General features: G+C 44.3%; 1 protein-coding gene across 1 annotated transcript in view; it reads left to right on the top strand.

Annotated features, from left to right (window-relative positions):
• chd7 (chromodomain helicase DNA binding protein 7) overlaps positions 1-9006 on the top strand; it is an 80386-nt gene extending 71380 nt beyond the window's left edge. Inside the window, 6 exon segments of the mRNA XM_045693998.1 lie at positions 1186-1353; positions 2434-2667; positions 5115-5324; positions 5622-5765; positions 5911-6015; positions 6438-9006. Coding sequence (XP_045549954.1) covers positions 1186-1353; positions 2434-2667; positions 5115-5324; positions 5622-5765; positions 5911-6015; positions 6438-7463 — 1887 coding nt within the window. The 3' untranslated portion in view covers positions 7464-9006.
• The last annotated feature ends 8274 nt before the right edge of the window (positions 9007-17280 follow it).

The raw sequence follows: 17280 nt of genomic DNA, 5'->3' as shown, positions 1-17280 counted from the left end.
AACTCCCTAGGGAGGAACCAGGCTCCGAGGGGTGGCCAGTCCCCTTCTGTCTGTGCCGGGTGGATATTTATAAGAGTACATGGCCATTAAGGCCAGATTGTTCTTCAAGATGTTCATAGATGACCTGCAGGGTCAAATGATAATCACTGGTTGTAGAGGGTGCAACAGATCAGTACCGCAGGAGTAAATATCAATTGGCTTTTCATAGCCGGTGAACAGGTCAGGGTTCCTAGCCGCAGGCAGAACAATTGAAACTGGAGCAGCAGCATGACCAAGTGGACTGGGGACAGCAAGGAGTCATCAGACAAGGTAGTCTGGAGGCATGATCCTCGGGCTCAGGTTCTCCGGGAGGGGGTTGAGAGAATTAGAGGGACCCTACATAAATGAACACAGGACACCAGATAAGACAGGAGAATTACATCAGATATAACACTGACCCTAGCCCCCCCCCCCCTCCTCCCCTGGCACATAGACTAATGCAGCATATATACTGGTGACTGAGACAGGGCCAACCAGACAAGATATAACCCCACCCACTTTGCCAAAGCACAGCCCCCACACCGTTAGAGGGATATCAACACACCACCTATTTACTACCCTGAGACAAGGCTGAGTATAGCCCACGAAGATCTCCTCCACCACACGAGCCCGAGGGGGGCGCAAAACCGGACAGGAAGATCCCGTCTGACTCAAGTGTCACACCCCTCCTGTGGACGGCATGGAAGAGCACTAGTAAGCCAGTGACTCAGCCCTGTAATAGGGTCAGAAGCAGAGAATCCCAGTGGAGGGGAAGCCGGCCAGGTAGAGACATCAAGGGCGGTTCGTCGCTCCGGTGCCTTGTCATTCACCTTGTCACCCCTGGGCCAGACTACAGTCAATCATAGGACCTACTGAAGAGATGAGTCTTCAATAAAGACTTAAAGGTTGAGACCGAGTCTGGGTCTCTCACATGTATAGGCAGACCATTCCATGAAAATGGAGCGCTATAGGAGAAAGCCCTGCCTCCTGTTTGCTTAGAAATTCTAAGGACAATAAGGAGGCCTGCGTCTTGTGACCGTACGTGTAGGTATGTACGGCAGGACCAAATCGGAGAAATGGGTAGGAGCAAACCCATGTAATGCTTTGTAGCTTAGCAGTAAAACCTTGAATTCTCAAACCTATATTTCCCTCTTGCTCTCTGTAAAGGAGGATGCTCTGAGCATGTCGTTGCCAAAGCAGCGTCGTCGCAGGCGGAGGAAGGTGGAGATTGAGGCGGAGCGCGCCGCCAAGCGAAGGAACCTGATGGATATGGTGGCTCAGCTCAGAGAGTCTCACCAACCTGAGTCCCAGAGCCAGGCCATGGACCTCACCAAGGTAGGGTCTTTAGAATTGTATGAATTAATTCTAAATTTAGAATTATGTATCACTTTTTACAACTGCATTGTCTTTTTTTAAATTACGCTTTTGGGTCAGAGTGGTGTTCTACGAATCAGGTTTGAAGAGTTAGCGAGGTAACCTTGGTCAACTCTTGAGTTCAACTCAGGATAACCAGTCGTACCAATGTGGCTCACCTTTCAGTCAGGTAAATTTCTATGGCAATGAATCCTACAGAACTAACCTGTTCCAGGGCTGGATAACTCAGACTAACTCATTTATCCTGAATGAAGTGTCTGAGCAGCGAGTTGAGGACCAATTAAATAAGGATTCCCTCCCTCTCACAAAGATTGTGCCATCATCCTCTTCATTTGAGGAAGACTGATTTTAAAAAATTATCAAATGTTTTGTTAATATTAAATGTAAAAATATTTATCACATTATTTAGTCATGACAAAATGCATTTGGTATTTTACAGGGACAGTAACTTTTATATGACAAGTGTTATTTTGGTCAAATTATTTCATTGATAGGAGTGGGTGGGGGGGGATTGCTCATTGATAAGCACACCAAAGATGGTGTTAATGATACGTAATTAAATAAAGATGACACTTCTGAACGCATATTTCTCATCATACCTTACCCTGCTGAATTTGCAACAGAACTTTTCCTTCATTTTGATTTCGACAAAATCTAAATGTGGCACAGTTACAAGACTGCTAGAATTAACGGCAGGTGTACAAGCAATACCCACCATCGTAGTACAGATGAAGCCTGAGCTGGAATCTGAAGTGAACTGAAGCTGGTTTGCTTTAGAAAACCCTGAGTAGATCTTGTTTGCTTTGTGGGATACCCCACTGGTCTCCCTGATAAGCATGAGTAAAATTGATCCCACTGAAATAAAGCATTTTAATATTTATCATAACATCTATTTATATAAAGTAATCAAGTATGTAAAGCACTATGGTCATATTAGTTGCCGTATAAATTAACCTCTTTGTTACAGGCATTTCATTTTAGTCTATACATTTAACTCTTAAGTTTCCATATTGCTTATCATTGGGACTTATTTTTCTCCAGGGCATGCACCACCACAAGGCAGTGTCGTCCCTGGCGGGCTACTCCAGCAGCAGCATGGTGCCTTCTGCTACCCTCAAGGCTCAAATGGAGCTGCTACAGGCAGCCACGCCTTCCAGACATAGGGCCAATGGCTCATTGGCCGACGCTGACCTGCCCACCCGGAGGAGACGAGGCCGCAGGAAAAATGTGGAAGGGCTGGAGCTGCTGTTTGTTAACAACAAGAGAGGAACCACGGTACAGAACATGGTCACTAACAGTCACTACAGAGATATATTTTATTCATTTATTAAAGGGTGAATGCAGCGTTTTCTTAAATTGTAATATCAAATGGGTTCTGGGTAACAGTTGAGTACCGTACTGTGATTGTGTTAAATTAAAATGGTCAAAAAGAAACAAACAGCAATTTCTTAAGGATTTTTGCTAGTACTGTCAGAGTTCTGAGTTGGGAGGGGAGAACTGAAAACTAGCTGTTATTGGCAGAGCGGTTTTGAACTCTTATTGGTGGTCTAACTAATTTACCGGCTAAAACTCCATCCCAACAAAACAGCTGTTAAAAAAAAAAAAAGTGTGTGTATATATGCAGTACCAGTCAAATGTTTGGACACACCTACTCATTCAAGGGTTTTTCTTTATTGTTGAATAATAGTGAAGACGTCAAAACTATGAAACAACACATGGAATCATGTAGTAACCAAAAAAGTGTTAAACAAATCAAAATATTTTTTTGATTCTTCAAAGTAGCCACCCTTTGCCTTCATGATAGCTTTTCACACTCTTGGCATTCTCTCAACCAGCTTCATGAGGAATGCTTTTCTAACATTCTTAAAGGAGTTCCCACATATGCTGGGAACTTGTTGGCTGCTTTTCCTTCACTCTGTGGTCCAAATCATCCCAAACCATCTCAATTGGGTTGAGGTTGGGTGATTGTGGAGGCCAGGTCATCTGATGCAGCACTCCATCATTCTCCTTCTTGGTCAAATAGCCCTTACACAGCGTGGAGGTGTGTTGGTTCATTGTCCTGTTAAAAAACAAATGATAGTCCCACTAAGCGCAAACCAGATAAGATGGCGTATCGCTGCATCGTACTGTGGTAGCCATGCTGGTTAAGTGTGCCTTGAATTCTAAATAAGTAAGTGTCACCCGCAAAGCATCATCGAACCACACATGCGGAGATCATCCATTCAGCTACTCTGCGTCTCAAAGACACAGCGTTTGGAACCAATAATCTCACATTTGGACTCATCAGACCAAATTTCCACTGGTCTAATGTACATTGCTCATGTTTCTTGGCCCAAGCAAGTCTCTTCTTCTTATTGATGTCCTTTAGTAGTGGTTTCTTTGCAGCAATTTGACTATGAAGACCTGATTCATGCAGTCTCCTCTGACCAGTTGATGTTGAGATGTCTGTTTCTTGAACTCTGAAGCATTTATCTGAGGTGCAGTTAATTGCTGATTTCTGAGGCTGGGAACTAATGAAGTTATCCTCTGCAGCAGAGTTAACTCTGGGTCTTCCTTTCATGTGGCGGTACTCATGCGAGCCAGTTTCATCATAGCGCTTGATGGTTTTTGCGACTGCACTTGAAGAAACTTTCAAAGTTCTTGAAATATTCCTGATTGGCTGACCATGGCTTAAAGTAATGGACTGTTGTTTCTCTTTGCTTATTTGAGCTGTTCTTGCCATAATATGGACTTGATCTTTTACCAAATAGGGCTATCTTCTGTATGCCCACCCCTACCTTGTCACAACACAACTGATTGTCTCAAAGGCATTAAGAAGGAAAGAAATTCCACAAATTAACTTTTAACAAGGCACACCTGTTAATTGAAATGCATTCCAGGTGACTACCTCATGAAGCTGGTTGAGAGAATGCCAAGAGTGTGCAAAGCTGTCATCAAGTCAAAGGGTGGCTGCTTTGAAGAATTTCAAATATAACATGTGATTTGTTTAACATGTTTTTGGTTAATGCATGAATTCATAGTTTTGATGTCGTCACTATTAGTACAATGTAGAAAATAGTCTAAAGAAAAACCCTTGAATGAGTTTGTCCATAAGGGGGTAGATCAGCTTTAATATTGTCTTCCATCAATGTAATTGTCTGCATCATTTACAATCCCCCATGTGTTTTTTTGGATAGAAAGCTCTTACCGAGCTTCACAAACTCAGTTCTCGGGATCCCCTTTTTTTCTAGCACTACACAGCTGACTCAACTAATCATCAAGCTTTGATTCTTTGAATCTGCTGTGTAGTGCTAGGGCAAAAACCTAAACGTGCACCCCTTGTGGTCCCTAGGACCAAGTTTGGGAAACGCTGTCTTACACTTAAAGGGCATTATCATAATTTAACAAATTCAGTATTATTCCAACCTTAGTGTGAAAATATATATAAAACACAGGAAGTCATGTTTTGGACAGCACTGGAACTTTTAATAAATAGTTATAAAGAACCTGATAGAAAACAGGTTCAACGGGGAAAAGTCTGAATTAAGTTTTAGAAAATGTCAAATGAACACGGTATGCCTGGGATATCTCAATTAGACTAACGTACATTTAAATACAAGTTTGACAGGACTTTGATCAAATGTCATACAAAATCAAACATTTTAGATACAATTTGAGTAGCTAGACTTTACATGGTAATGAAGGAAGAGTTAACTTTACCCGGTCTTCATCCCCCCCCATAGGAGGATTCTGAGGGGACCAAAGCGTCGGTGGAGGGGGTGCAGATCCCCCCGCGTTCCTACCGCCACAACATTCCCAGCGCCTCCGCCCGCGTCCCCTCTGTCAGCGCTATGGAGGACGGGGATGCTGGTACCCCCTCTGACAAGGACCTGAGGGACTGGCTCAGACAGCACCCCACGTACACAATGGACATACCTACTGCATACACACCAGTATGTACTTCAACAAAATGGAATACAGTCTAGTTGTTTACCAGATGTCCCTATCCATTAGACCTATCCCATCAGTGTGGAATATGAGCATATCCCTTACCTTCAACCCCCTGTTCCCGTTCCTAAATCAGATCTTACACCATCCCTTTCAGTGATTTAAAATATGGTTACAAAATATGACATTTAGCTATTCTAATTCATAACGGTTACAGTGTATATCATGAAGTCTTCAAGAATTTCATGTCTGGTCCTGTCGTGATTTCTTATCCCTGTCCACACTCCCGTCTGTCTCTGTAGAAGAGTGAGGAGTTGCTCCTCTCCTCCCAGTTCCCCAAACCCAAGCAGAAGCGGCACCGCTGCCGAAACCCCAACAAGATCGACATCAACACTCTCACCGGAGAAGAGAGGGTTCCCGTGGTCAACCGGAGAAACGGCAGAAAGGTATGGGTTCTTTTCAGTACAGTACAAATTAGCTTTGTCACACATGCATTGGTCACGATTTGGCAACAATTTCAATTTGGCCTTTCATAGCATAACTGAAGATATTGCCATCTTGTCAAACATTTTGTACCTCTTTTTTTTTCAGATGGGTGGAGCCATGGCGCCGCCCATGAAGGAACTGCCCCGATGGCTCCTGGAGAACCCAGAGTTTGCCATCGCTCCTGACTGGACCGACATTGTCAAGCAATCGGTGAGTCTCTTGTCATTCACCCGTTTAGCCCTCAAATGATTCCAATCAGCACTTGTTTTAGATTTGAACCTTATCTGTTGGAAACTGATGTTTGAGGAGAAATTGATGCCGAATCGCAAAATTGTCGTTTGACTTCCATGAGAGTTACTTCTAACTAACCACGGTCTCTTCCCCCATTCCACAGGGCTTCCTCCCAACTAACCACGGTCTCTTCCCCCATTCCACAGGGCTTCCTCCCTGAGGCCATGTTCATTACTTCTAACTAACCACGGTCTCTTCCCCCATTCCACAGGGCTTCCTCCCTGAGGCCATGTTCATTACTTCTAACTAACCACGGTCTCTTCCCCCATTCCACAGGGCTTCCTCCCTGAGGCCATGTTCATTACTTCTAACTAACCACGGTCTCTTCCCCCATTCCACAGGGCTTCCTCCCTGAGGCCATGTTCCACCGTCTCCTGACGGGGCCCGTGGTGCGCGAAGAGGGCGTCCGTCGTCGGGGGAGACGCCCCAAATCGGAGATTGCCAAGGCGACAGCGGCTGCCGCGGCAGCTCAGGCCCAGGCTGCATCGTCCGGGGGCCTGAACCCTCTGCTGATGAATGGCCTGTTTGGAGGCATGGACCTCACCAGCCTGCAGGGCCTACAGAGCTTCCAGAGTCTTCAGCTACAGCTCATGGGCTTCCCCGGCATGGGGGGGGCTGACTCTAAACACGCCTCGGCCATGCTGCCTCTCATGCTGCCTGGTATGGCTGGTATGGGCGGCATGCCAAACATGTTTGGCCTGGGAGGCCTGTTCGGAAATAACCTAGCCGCCGCAGCTGCCTCGGCTGCAGCCACGCCCGCTGCAGCCTCCAACGGCACCAATGACGAGGGCGATTCGGACGAGACGTCGAAGAGAGACGACGGGGAGGGTGGAGAAGAGGGGGATGAGGACAAGGAGAAGGACACTGGGATGGAGGCGGAGTCGAGCGAGGCGAACAGGGACGCCGCTGCTCTGAACGCAGCCGCTGCGGCAATGGCCGCCTCCGGCATGTCGGCCAGCTCCCTGGCCTTCAACCCCTTCCTGCTGTCCACCATGGCCCCTGGGCTCTTTTCCCCCTACATGTTCCTCCCCCCTGGCCTGGGAGGTCTCACTATGCCTGGCTTCCCCCCCACCACCCTGGCTGACCTGCAGAGCGCCATGGCTGGAGCCATGGGGGCTGCTTCTGGAGCTCAGGGCCAGGAGAAGGAGCCCAGCCAGGCTGGCCCTGCCCCGGACCGCCCTGCCGCCGCTACCGCAGACCCAGAGACAGCCGACGACAGTGACTCAGCAGAGAGCCTGGAGAAGACGGCCGAGTCGTCAGCCCCAGAAGACGAGGCCTCCGCATTGGCTGAGGAAGCCGACTCGCCGCAAGACCTAGCGGCCGAGGATGAGGAGGAAGGAGAGGATGCCCCTGAGAAGAGTGACTGAAACTAAACTGGCCTTTGACCCCCCTCCCTCCCCCCCAGTGCTCTCATGACACGTTTACACACCAACTTGATATCCAAATTAGTTTTTGTTTTATTTGTCTTCGTTTCTTTTACAGGTAAAAATGAAAATCAGGGAGAGTATACGTAACTAAAAGGCTCTCACTGTAGCGTTAATAGCGTAGTCAGGGAAAAAGCAAACTGAACTAGAGTTTTGCAGATGTCAAAAGGGTGTTATTTTTGGTCTTTGTGCTCTCTGAACAGTGCATACTAGATGAGATGGAACATTTCCTCCGAAATATTATTATAGGAATTAATCGTTCCAATAGTGCTATGCTGCTTTTCTGTTTCTGTAATTTTTTTTACTCTCTTGATATTGTGAAATTAAGTAGCATCTCGTAACTCCATTGGCGTACAATTTAACGGCATTAAGCGTCTATATGCTGCTGATGAAAAGGATCTTTTTTTTTTTGCTGTTGTACTGTTCTGCCTTGAAGAGCAGGATGAAGTCCTCACATATCAGATGGCCTAATAATCTGACTGTTCCCAGTCTCTCACACTGATGATCTCCCACACAAGTCTACACACACCCGACTGTTTCTTCCTGTAGTCTTACACACTAACAATCCAATCTCTGACTCTTCCCCGTCTCAATCGGACGGTCTTACCCTCACCTTTCAACTGTTCCTCTCCCAGTCTATGAAACGACCCCGTGACCCTTCGCAGTCGAACTCTTCCCACTTCCAGTTTTCTGCCGTCTACTACTACTACTACTAACACCCATATTGTCTGACTCTTCCAAGTCACACTCGTTATAGAAACTGTTTTCCAGTCTCACACACTGATGGCCCTGACTCTCCTGACTGTTTTTAGTCTGACACACTGACAAAGCCAAGCAGGGGAGAGACCTCTCTTCCACAACGCGGAAGGAGACAGCAATAACCTAAGGCAGCTTTTGAATGTCTCAAACATCGCTCTCCCATTAAAACACAACCACAAGTGTCGGTGAAAAAGAGAAACTAGATCGCATATAAACGATGACATGAAAAAGTACTGCAATCAATTTGTCTCACACTATCCCTGTTGATGCACTGGTGTAAGAGTAAAATAATCAGGTACCTTTATTAGAACTATTGAATGGGCTTTTTGTTACTTTTAGCCACCAAGCTGAAATGCATTACCTCAATTCTAACTAGCCTTGAAGTTTACAGACATAAGTTGTAAATGTTTTCTTTTTGTCTTTTTTTTGGGTTCTTTTTTTATTTTTTACATCATGTATGATGAACTGTAGTTATGATGCTTTTAATAAAAGTGAATCATGATATTCGCCTAGGAAACCAAACCCGGAGTGCTTGTTGACCATTTTTTTTTTTTAATTGGATGTTAAATGTACATGTCTATTTTGAGTGTTAAATGACCTTGGTTGATTCATGGTGGTGAAGTTATTACCCCCAGAATAGGAAAATAAAGGCTTTTTAAGTGCAGATGGACATATTTTTGCCAAATGTGATATCTACTAACAATTCAATAAAATCCACTACAATTAATCACATTTTAGAAATATTTCATTGCGCAATAAGCATAATAATTTGGCTGAACACTAGAGCAACCACACCATCCACCTACCCTACAGGAGGTCTCTACTTTACAGGAGATCTCTACTTTGGCTGCATGCCAGCTCACCTCTGACTTTGATCAGAAAGGTATTTATAGGTGAAAGCAATCTGATACAACCCTAATTAGGCTTATCTTTATGGTCGTGAAGAAGCCAACGAATGTGGTTAGGCCATTTGAGAATTTGACCAGTCATTGAGTCCTAAGGGTAACCAACTTGGGTTCTAACTGGAGTGTTCAAACTCATGTCTTATATAAAATGGTCCTTCCGAAGATGCTTTCAACCTATTTATTCCATATGTGTGGCTCATGCAGGAATCAATCCTACGATTTGTGCACAAAACACTGCCCCAACCAACTGGGCCATTGGAAGCATATGTTGGCTGGTGGGGTCTAGGGCCAGTGGGGTGGAGGCACAGGAGAGAGGAGGGGTAGGGCTAGTGGGAGACACTACTGCGCTTCCAGAGACTGGGGGCTGTCGGTCTGCTAACTCGGGCAGTCATAAATGGCAGCTCTCCCAATGGACCTGCTGATGTGACCCAAACTGACAGGAGGGGCAGACGAGGCAGCCTGTGTGTGTGTGTGGCTGTGGAAGACTAGCTGTGTGTGTGTGGCGGAGAGCAGACTGTATGGTGGGGAGTTGGAGACTCTGTGTGTGTGTACTCAAGCGGATGGAGAGGAGACTGTATGGTGGGGAGTTGGAGACTCTGTGTGTGTACTCTAGCGGATGGATGGGTGACTGGTTTTCCCCTGACAGACGTCTCTCATAATCGTGCGCTCTCGATGAAGTGGGTCGTGAAATCCATAGGTCTCCCGTGATTTCCCAGCATGTATTGTGTCGGGGAAGCGTTCAGTGTTAGACAGCAACACTTGACCAGGAAAAAATGTGTAATTGTTCAGTACTTGGATGTTTTTATATAAAGATATTGAGCAATAATGACAGATTAATTAGTGCAGGTAATGTTGTAAAATCTAATCTGTTATTTCATTTTAAGGCCTAGTGCAGTCAAAAGTAAGTTTTCTGTGTTTAATATATTGTGCTACAGTTGATGAAACTAACACTGTAAAAGGGTGAAAAAATCTGATCAGGGTTATTTCCTAATAGTTGCTGGTTGAAAATACAAACTACACAGGACCTTCTCAACAGGTTTTGGATGTATGGAGTTTTGGCTTGCCTGGTGACATCACCAAGCGATATGTTAATAGACCAATAACAAAGAGTTCCAAACCTCTGTCAATAACAGTTAGTTTTAAGAATGCATATCCTTCCCATTAGCCCCTCCATCGCTTTGGTGCCCTTACCCTACCCACTCAGACCACTCCCAGAGAGAGATTGTTTTTTGCTATTTGCTTTTGTCTTTTTTTTATGGTTAACTATTACAGTAGGGTACCTAATTGTTACCCAGAAATTATTTGATATTGAGATAAAAACAATCATAACAGCTGTATATACAGTACTTATCACATTCAATATTTTTTTTTTTTAACTACGCAAGTCAGTTAAGAACAAATTCTTATTTACAATGACGGCCTAACCCAATGACGGCCCAACCCGTACAGGGCTGTCTCAACTCCAATGTAAAGAAGCACTTCAGTACAAGGTGAAACCTTCTAAAAGCAAGGCAAGGTTGACAGAAGCAAGCTAACTTTCCTGATTCTTTTATTCTGTGGTTGTCAATAATATAGGTATATCCCAAAACTCAATTGCGTCCTTTCCTAATTATCTCCATTTTCATCTGCACTGAAAACAAAGCATAGGTTAAAGCACTAGGTGCACCACTATAGAGAATATCTCTTGTCCTGTCCAGCTCTTTCACATCAGTGCAGATAAGGGGAAAGGAGACTAGGAGAGGAAACCAATTAACACTGAGATGCAGCTCGTGAATGCTCAGGGTACAAACCTCAGTCTCAACGTCAACAGGGAAGAGGCGACACTGGGATGCTGGCCTTCTAGGCAGAGTTGCAACGAAAAATCCAAATCTCAGACTGGCCAATAAAAATAAAAGATTAAGATGGGCAAAAGAACTCTGCCTAGAAGGCCAGCATCCCGGAGTCATCTCTTCACTGTTGATTTTGAGGCTGGTGTTTGCAGGTACAATTTAATGAAGCTGCCAGTTGAGGACTTATGAGGCGTCTGTTTCTCAAACTAGACACTAATGTACTTGTCCTCTTGCTCAGTTGTGCACTGGGGCCTCCCACTATTCTGGTTAGAGCCAGTTTGCGCTGTTCTGTGTAGTACACAGCGTTGTACGAGATCTTCAATTTCTCGCATGGAATAGCCTTCATTTCTCAGAACAAGAATAGACTGACGAGTTTTAGAAGAAAGTTCTTTGTTTCTGGCCATTTTCGCCTGAAATCAACCCACAAATGCTGATGGCCAGATTTATTGCTTCTTTAATTAGCACCACAGTTGCAAAAGTGTTTTCTAATAATCAATTAGACTTTTAAAATGATAAACTTGGATTAGCTAACACAACGTGCCATTGGAACACAGGAGTGGTGGTTGCTGATAATGGGCCTCTGTACGCCTATGTAGATATTCCATAAATCAGCCGTTTCCAGCTACAATAGTCATTTACAACATTGTCATTTACAACAATGTCTACACTGTATTTTAATAGACAAAAAAGGTGCTTTTTTTTCCAAAAACAAGGACGTTTCCAAGTGACCCCAAACTGAACGGTAGTGTACATTTTCCATACTTACATATTGTTCATACTATCTATACACACCACGTATTTATATCCCGGACTCTGACATTGTTCGTTCCAATATTGCTCGTTCTGAAATGTCTATACTGTTAGACGTTTACTGCACTGCTGGAGCTAGATTCAAGCAATCCGCTGCACAGGCTTTATTTCAGGTATTTTAAGTTTTAATGTCACGTGTACAAGTGCAGTGACTTTCTTGCAAACTCTAAACACAATGCAGTCATCAATATCAATGTAGTACTAAAAATACCAAGGTAGAACAAAAACACGAGAAATAAGAACAAGTAAGTAAGTTAAATACAGGGTCAGTTTAACATTGCTAATCTGTGTATGCGACAAATCAATTTTGATTTGGTTTGAAGGCTGGACTGAGACTAATCCTAATTGTGAGGTCCTAGTGAGTTAATTGGGGTATGCTTGCATCCTTAAAGAGGAGATATCGTCAGTCGCCTCAACAGGTCTGACTGCTACACATCTGGATACCATGAGGGCCTACATCTGCACCTTTCCATTGGTCTGCATGCAAACCTGTTTCAGACTATTTCACGTGACTGGAGAATGTACTAGTGCATTAGCCTTGTCCCTAGCCTAGGTAAGATACCAGTATAACAGTGCCTTCAAAGTATTTACACCCCTTGACTTTTTCCACATTTTGTTGTGCTGCAAGGTGGGATTCAAATTGATTTTAATAGTCACTTTTTTGTAAACAATCTACACAAAATACTCTAATGTCAAAGTGGAAGAACAATTTGTTAAAATACTAATGGAAAACAAAACACTATCTTGATTAGATAAGTATTCAACCTCCTGAATCAACACGTTAGAATCACATTTGGTAGTGTCTTTCTCTTTGCACATCTGAATGATGTGCCCATTATTCAACAACAAAAAATGTCCAGCTTTGTCAAGTTGGTTGATTATTGCTAGACAGCCATTTTTAAAACATACCATTGATTTTCAAGACGATTTAAGTTAAACTGTAACTAAGCAACTCAGGAACATTCAATGTCATCTTGGTAAACAACTCCAGCGTATATTTGGCCTTGTGTTTTAGGTAATTGCCCTGCTAAGAGGTGAATTTGTGCTTATCTCAATCCCAAGTATTTTTGCTTAGAAATAAACTCCCTAATTGTTTCCGATGACAATCATACCCATAACATGATGCAGCCACCACCATGCTTGAAAATATGAAGAGTGGTACTCAGTGATGTGTTGTGTTGGATTTGCCCCAAACATAACGCTTTGTATGCAGGACAAAAAGTTAATTTCTTTGACACATTTTATGCAGTATTACTTTAATGCCTTTTTGCAAACAGGATGCATGTTTTGGAATATTTTTTATTCTGTACAGGCTTCCTTCTTTTCACTCTGTCCTTTATGTTAGTATTGTGGACTAACTATACTGAGTGTACAAAGAATACTTGCTCTTTCCATGACAGACTGACCAGGTGACTCCAGGTGAAAGCTATGATCCCTTATTGATGTCTCTTCTTAAATTCACTTCAATCAGTGTAGATGAAGGGGAGGAGACAGGTTAAAGTAAGCTTTTTATCCTCCCGAGTGGTGCAGTGGTCTAAGGCACTGCATCGCAGTGTTTGAGGTGTCACTACAGCCCCGGGTTCGATCCCAGGCTGTGTCACAGCCGGACCGGGAGACCCATGAGGGGGCGCACAATTGGCCCAGCGTCGTCCAGGTTAGGGGAGGGTTTGGTCGGCCGGGATTTCCTTGTCCCATCACGCTCTAGCAACTCCTTGTGGCGGGCCGGGTGCCTGCAAGCTGACCTTGGTTGCAAGCTCTATGGTGTTTCCTCCAACACAATTGTGCGGCTGGCTTCCAGGTTAAGCGAGCAGTGTGTCAAGAAGAAGTGCGGCTTGGCAGGGTTGTGTTTTGGAGTTGTCCCATCATTGCAGTGATGGGACAAGACTGTAACTACCAATTGGATATCACGAAATGTGGAGAAAACAAGGTAAAAATAAAGTAGGATTTTCAAGCATTGAAACAATTGAGACATGGATTGTGTGTGTGCGCCAGTCAGAGGGTGAATGGGTAAGAGAAAAAATGTAAATGCCTTTGAACAGGGTATGGTAGTAGGTGCCAGGCACACCGGTTTGTGTCAAGAACTGCAACACTGCTGTTTTTTCTTCATACTCAACAATTTCCCATGTGTATCAAGAATGGTCCACCACCCAAAGGACCTCCAGCCAGCTTGACACAACTGTGGGAAGCATTGGAGTCAACATGGGCCAGCATCCCTGTGGAACGCTTTTGACACCTTGTAGAGTCCATGCCCCGATGAATTGAGGCTGTTCTAAGGGCAAAAGGGGGTGCAACTCAATATTAGGAAGGTGTGCTTAATGTTTTGTACACAGTGTATCTCCTATCACAGCCATGAAACTCTGTAACTGCTTTAAAATCACCATTGACCTCATGGTGAAATCCCTGAGTGGTTTCCTTCCTCTCCCACAACTGAGTTAGGAAGGGCACCTGTATTTTTTCTAGTGACTAGGTGAATTGATACACCATCCAAAATGTTATTAATAACTGCACCATGCTCAAAGGGATATTCAATGTCTGCTTTTTTTTTTACCCAGCTTCCTCCCTTTCCGAACCATTAGAAAACCTCCCTGGTCTTTGTGGTTGAATCTGTGCTTGAAATTCCCTGCTCGACTGAGGGACCTTACAGTTAATTGTATGTGTGGGGTACAGAGATGAGGTAGTCATTTAAAAATCCTTTTAAACACTATTATTGCACACAGAGTGAGTCCATACAACTTATTATGTGACTTGCTAAGCATATTTTTACTCTTGAACGTATTTAGGCTTGCCATAACAAAATGTTGGAATACTTATCGACTCGAGAAATTTCAGCTTTTTGGTTGGTATTCATTTGTAAACATTTCTAAAACAATTATTCCATTTTTACATCATGGGGAATTGTGTGTAGATCAGTGGCACACAATGTCATTTTAATCCATTTGAAATTCAACCTGTAACACAACAAAATGTACTTCATGAAGACACTGTATATACCTTTCTGCCTGATAGACCTGTAGACATTCCAGGACTAGATCCAGCCAGCCCATCTAGACAAAATAAAATAGATACCCCAGGACTAGATCTGCCACTGTTGGGGAAGCTACTCTGAATATATAGTTTACCAAGCTACTGATTACTTCACACTGGAAGATGTTAAGCTACTCTAAAGCTACTCTTAAGAAAAATATAGTTTACTAAACTAAAGTTACTTTGAAAAAGTAGTTCATTACATCAAAACTACTTTGTGGAAAATTGCAAGTACAGATCACTCTGGAGTCAGAATGGGTGAGAAAAAGGCAGTGAAAATTAGGCAGGTCGGATGGTGAAAAATAAAATAAATTATTGCCTACTTCACCCATACTTAATTTTAGCAAAAAAGGTAGTGTGTCGTTCCAATAATTCCAGTAGTTAGCTACATCGCTACTTGGCAAACAAGTAATTAACTACTGAAAACGCTACCAAGATTTGAATTGAGTTCAACTACCACCAAGCTACTTCAAAATGTAGTTAAAGTACTAGTTAAAATACATGTAGTTCACTACTACCCAACACTGATCTGTTCAGTCCAGTCTTTTGACAGGCTAAATAGCTATTCGAGGCCTAGAGCTGCCCAGAGGCCCACCTCTCACCAGAAAATGCTGCAGGCTGCAGTCCCAGTCAGTCCAGACGGCTGTTTGTTGACAGTGCAGACCAGCCGGATGAACCCTCATTTAGCCCACTGGACGTGTCACTTCCTGCTTTGGTCTCCATGGCGGCAGGGGCTCTGCTCTTTGCAGATAAAGAGCCATCTGCGGTCGCCGTGACGACCCAGAGCCTGACCGTCACGGCGGCGTGATTGATCGCGGTAACCTGTGCTGGAGACACCGGTTGGTAGGGGAGAGGGAAAGGGGGAAGGAGAGAAAAGAGGAGGGGAATGGAGGGGGGGCAGATGTCCTTCTCTCCACCTGAGGGGATTTAAAAGTGTCACATGCTCTCACACCACCCGGTTCCCCGGGAGACGGATGTGTGGCGCGTGACATTGAGGGCGAGAGGCAGAGCATCAATCGCGGGCTGCATGATGAGTGTCACAGAGAGAGAGAGCCCTGCTCCTGTCACTGCACACACACACACACACACACACACACACACACACACACACACACACACACACACACACACACACACACAAGGACTAACACTCAAAAGCAGTGATACACACACATAGACTAATTTAAACTCACACCACACACATACATAAACCCACTGATGTGCAAACACACACACCACTTGTGTGCAGTTAAACACACTCCCCCCTACACTTACACATTAACAATAATGCACACACTCTATCAGTCATAGAGAACCAACCATCTGGCCCTGGCTGCTCTATATGGCTCCTGCTGAGAGAGCAACAGCACAACAGCCACCATTACAGTGCATTCGGAAAGTATTCAGACCCCTTGACTTTTTCCACATTTTGTTATGTCACAGCCTTATTCTAAAATGGATTACATTGTTTTTTCCCCCTCATCAATCTACAAACAAAACCCTTAATGACAAAGCAAAAACAAGGTTTTTAGAAAATGTAGAACATTTATAAAAAATAAACAATTGAAATATCACATTTACATAAGTATTCAGACCCTTTACTCAGTACTTTGTTGAAGCACCTTTGGCAGCGATTACAACCTTGAGTCTTCTTGGGTATAACGCTTCAAGCTTGGAAAACCAAACTCAGGTTGGATGGGGAGTGTTGCTTGTTGTTAGAACGGGTTCAAGTCCGGGCTCTGGCTGGGCCACTCAAGGACATTCAGAGACTTGTCCCGAAGCCGTTCCTGCGTTGTCTTGGTTGTGTGCTTAGGGTCGTTGTCCTGTTGGAAGGTGAACCTTCGCCCCAGTCTGAGGTCCTGAGCGCTCTGGAGCAGGTTTTCATCAAGGATCTCTCTGTACTTTGCGCCATTCATGTTTCCCTCGATTTTCCTCCTTGACTAGTCTCCCAGTCCTTGCTGCTGAAAAACATTCCCACAGCATGATGCTGCCACCACCATGCTTCACTGTAGGGATAGTGCCAGGTTTCCCCCAGACGTGACGCTTGGCATTCAGGCCAATGAGATAAATCTTGGTTTCATCAGACCAGAGAATCTTGTTTCTCATGGTCTGAGTCCTTTCAGTGCCTTTTGGCAAACTCCACGCATGCTGTCATGTGCCTTTTACTGAGGAGTGGCTTCTGTCTGACCACTCTACCATAAAGGCCTGATTGGTGGAGTGCTACAGAGATGGTTGTCCTTCTGAAGTTTCTCACATCTCCACAGAGGAACTCTGTTAGAGTGACCATCGAGTTCTTGGTCACCTCCCTGACCAAGGCCCTTCTCCCCCGATTGCTCAGTTTGGCCGGGCGGCCAGCTCTAGGAAGTGTCTTGGTGGTTCCAAACTTCTTCCATTTAAGAATAATGGAGGCCACTGTGTTCTTGGGGACCTTCA

This window comes from Salmo salar, chromosome ssa14, assembly GCF_905237065.1.
Source record: "Salmo salar chromosome ssa14, Ssal_v3.1, whole genome shotgun sequence".
Taxonomy (NCBI): Eukaryota; Metazoa; Chordata; class Actinopteri; order Salmoniformes; family Salmonidae; genus Salmo; species Salmo salar.
This window is presented reverse-complemented; position numbering and strand designations above follow the sequence as displayed.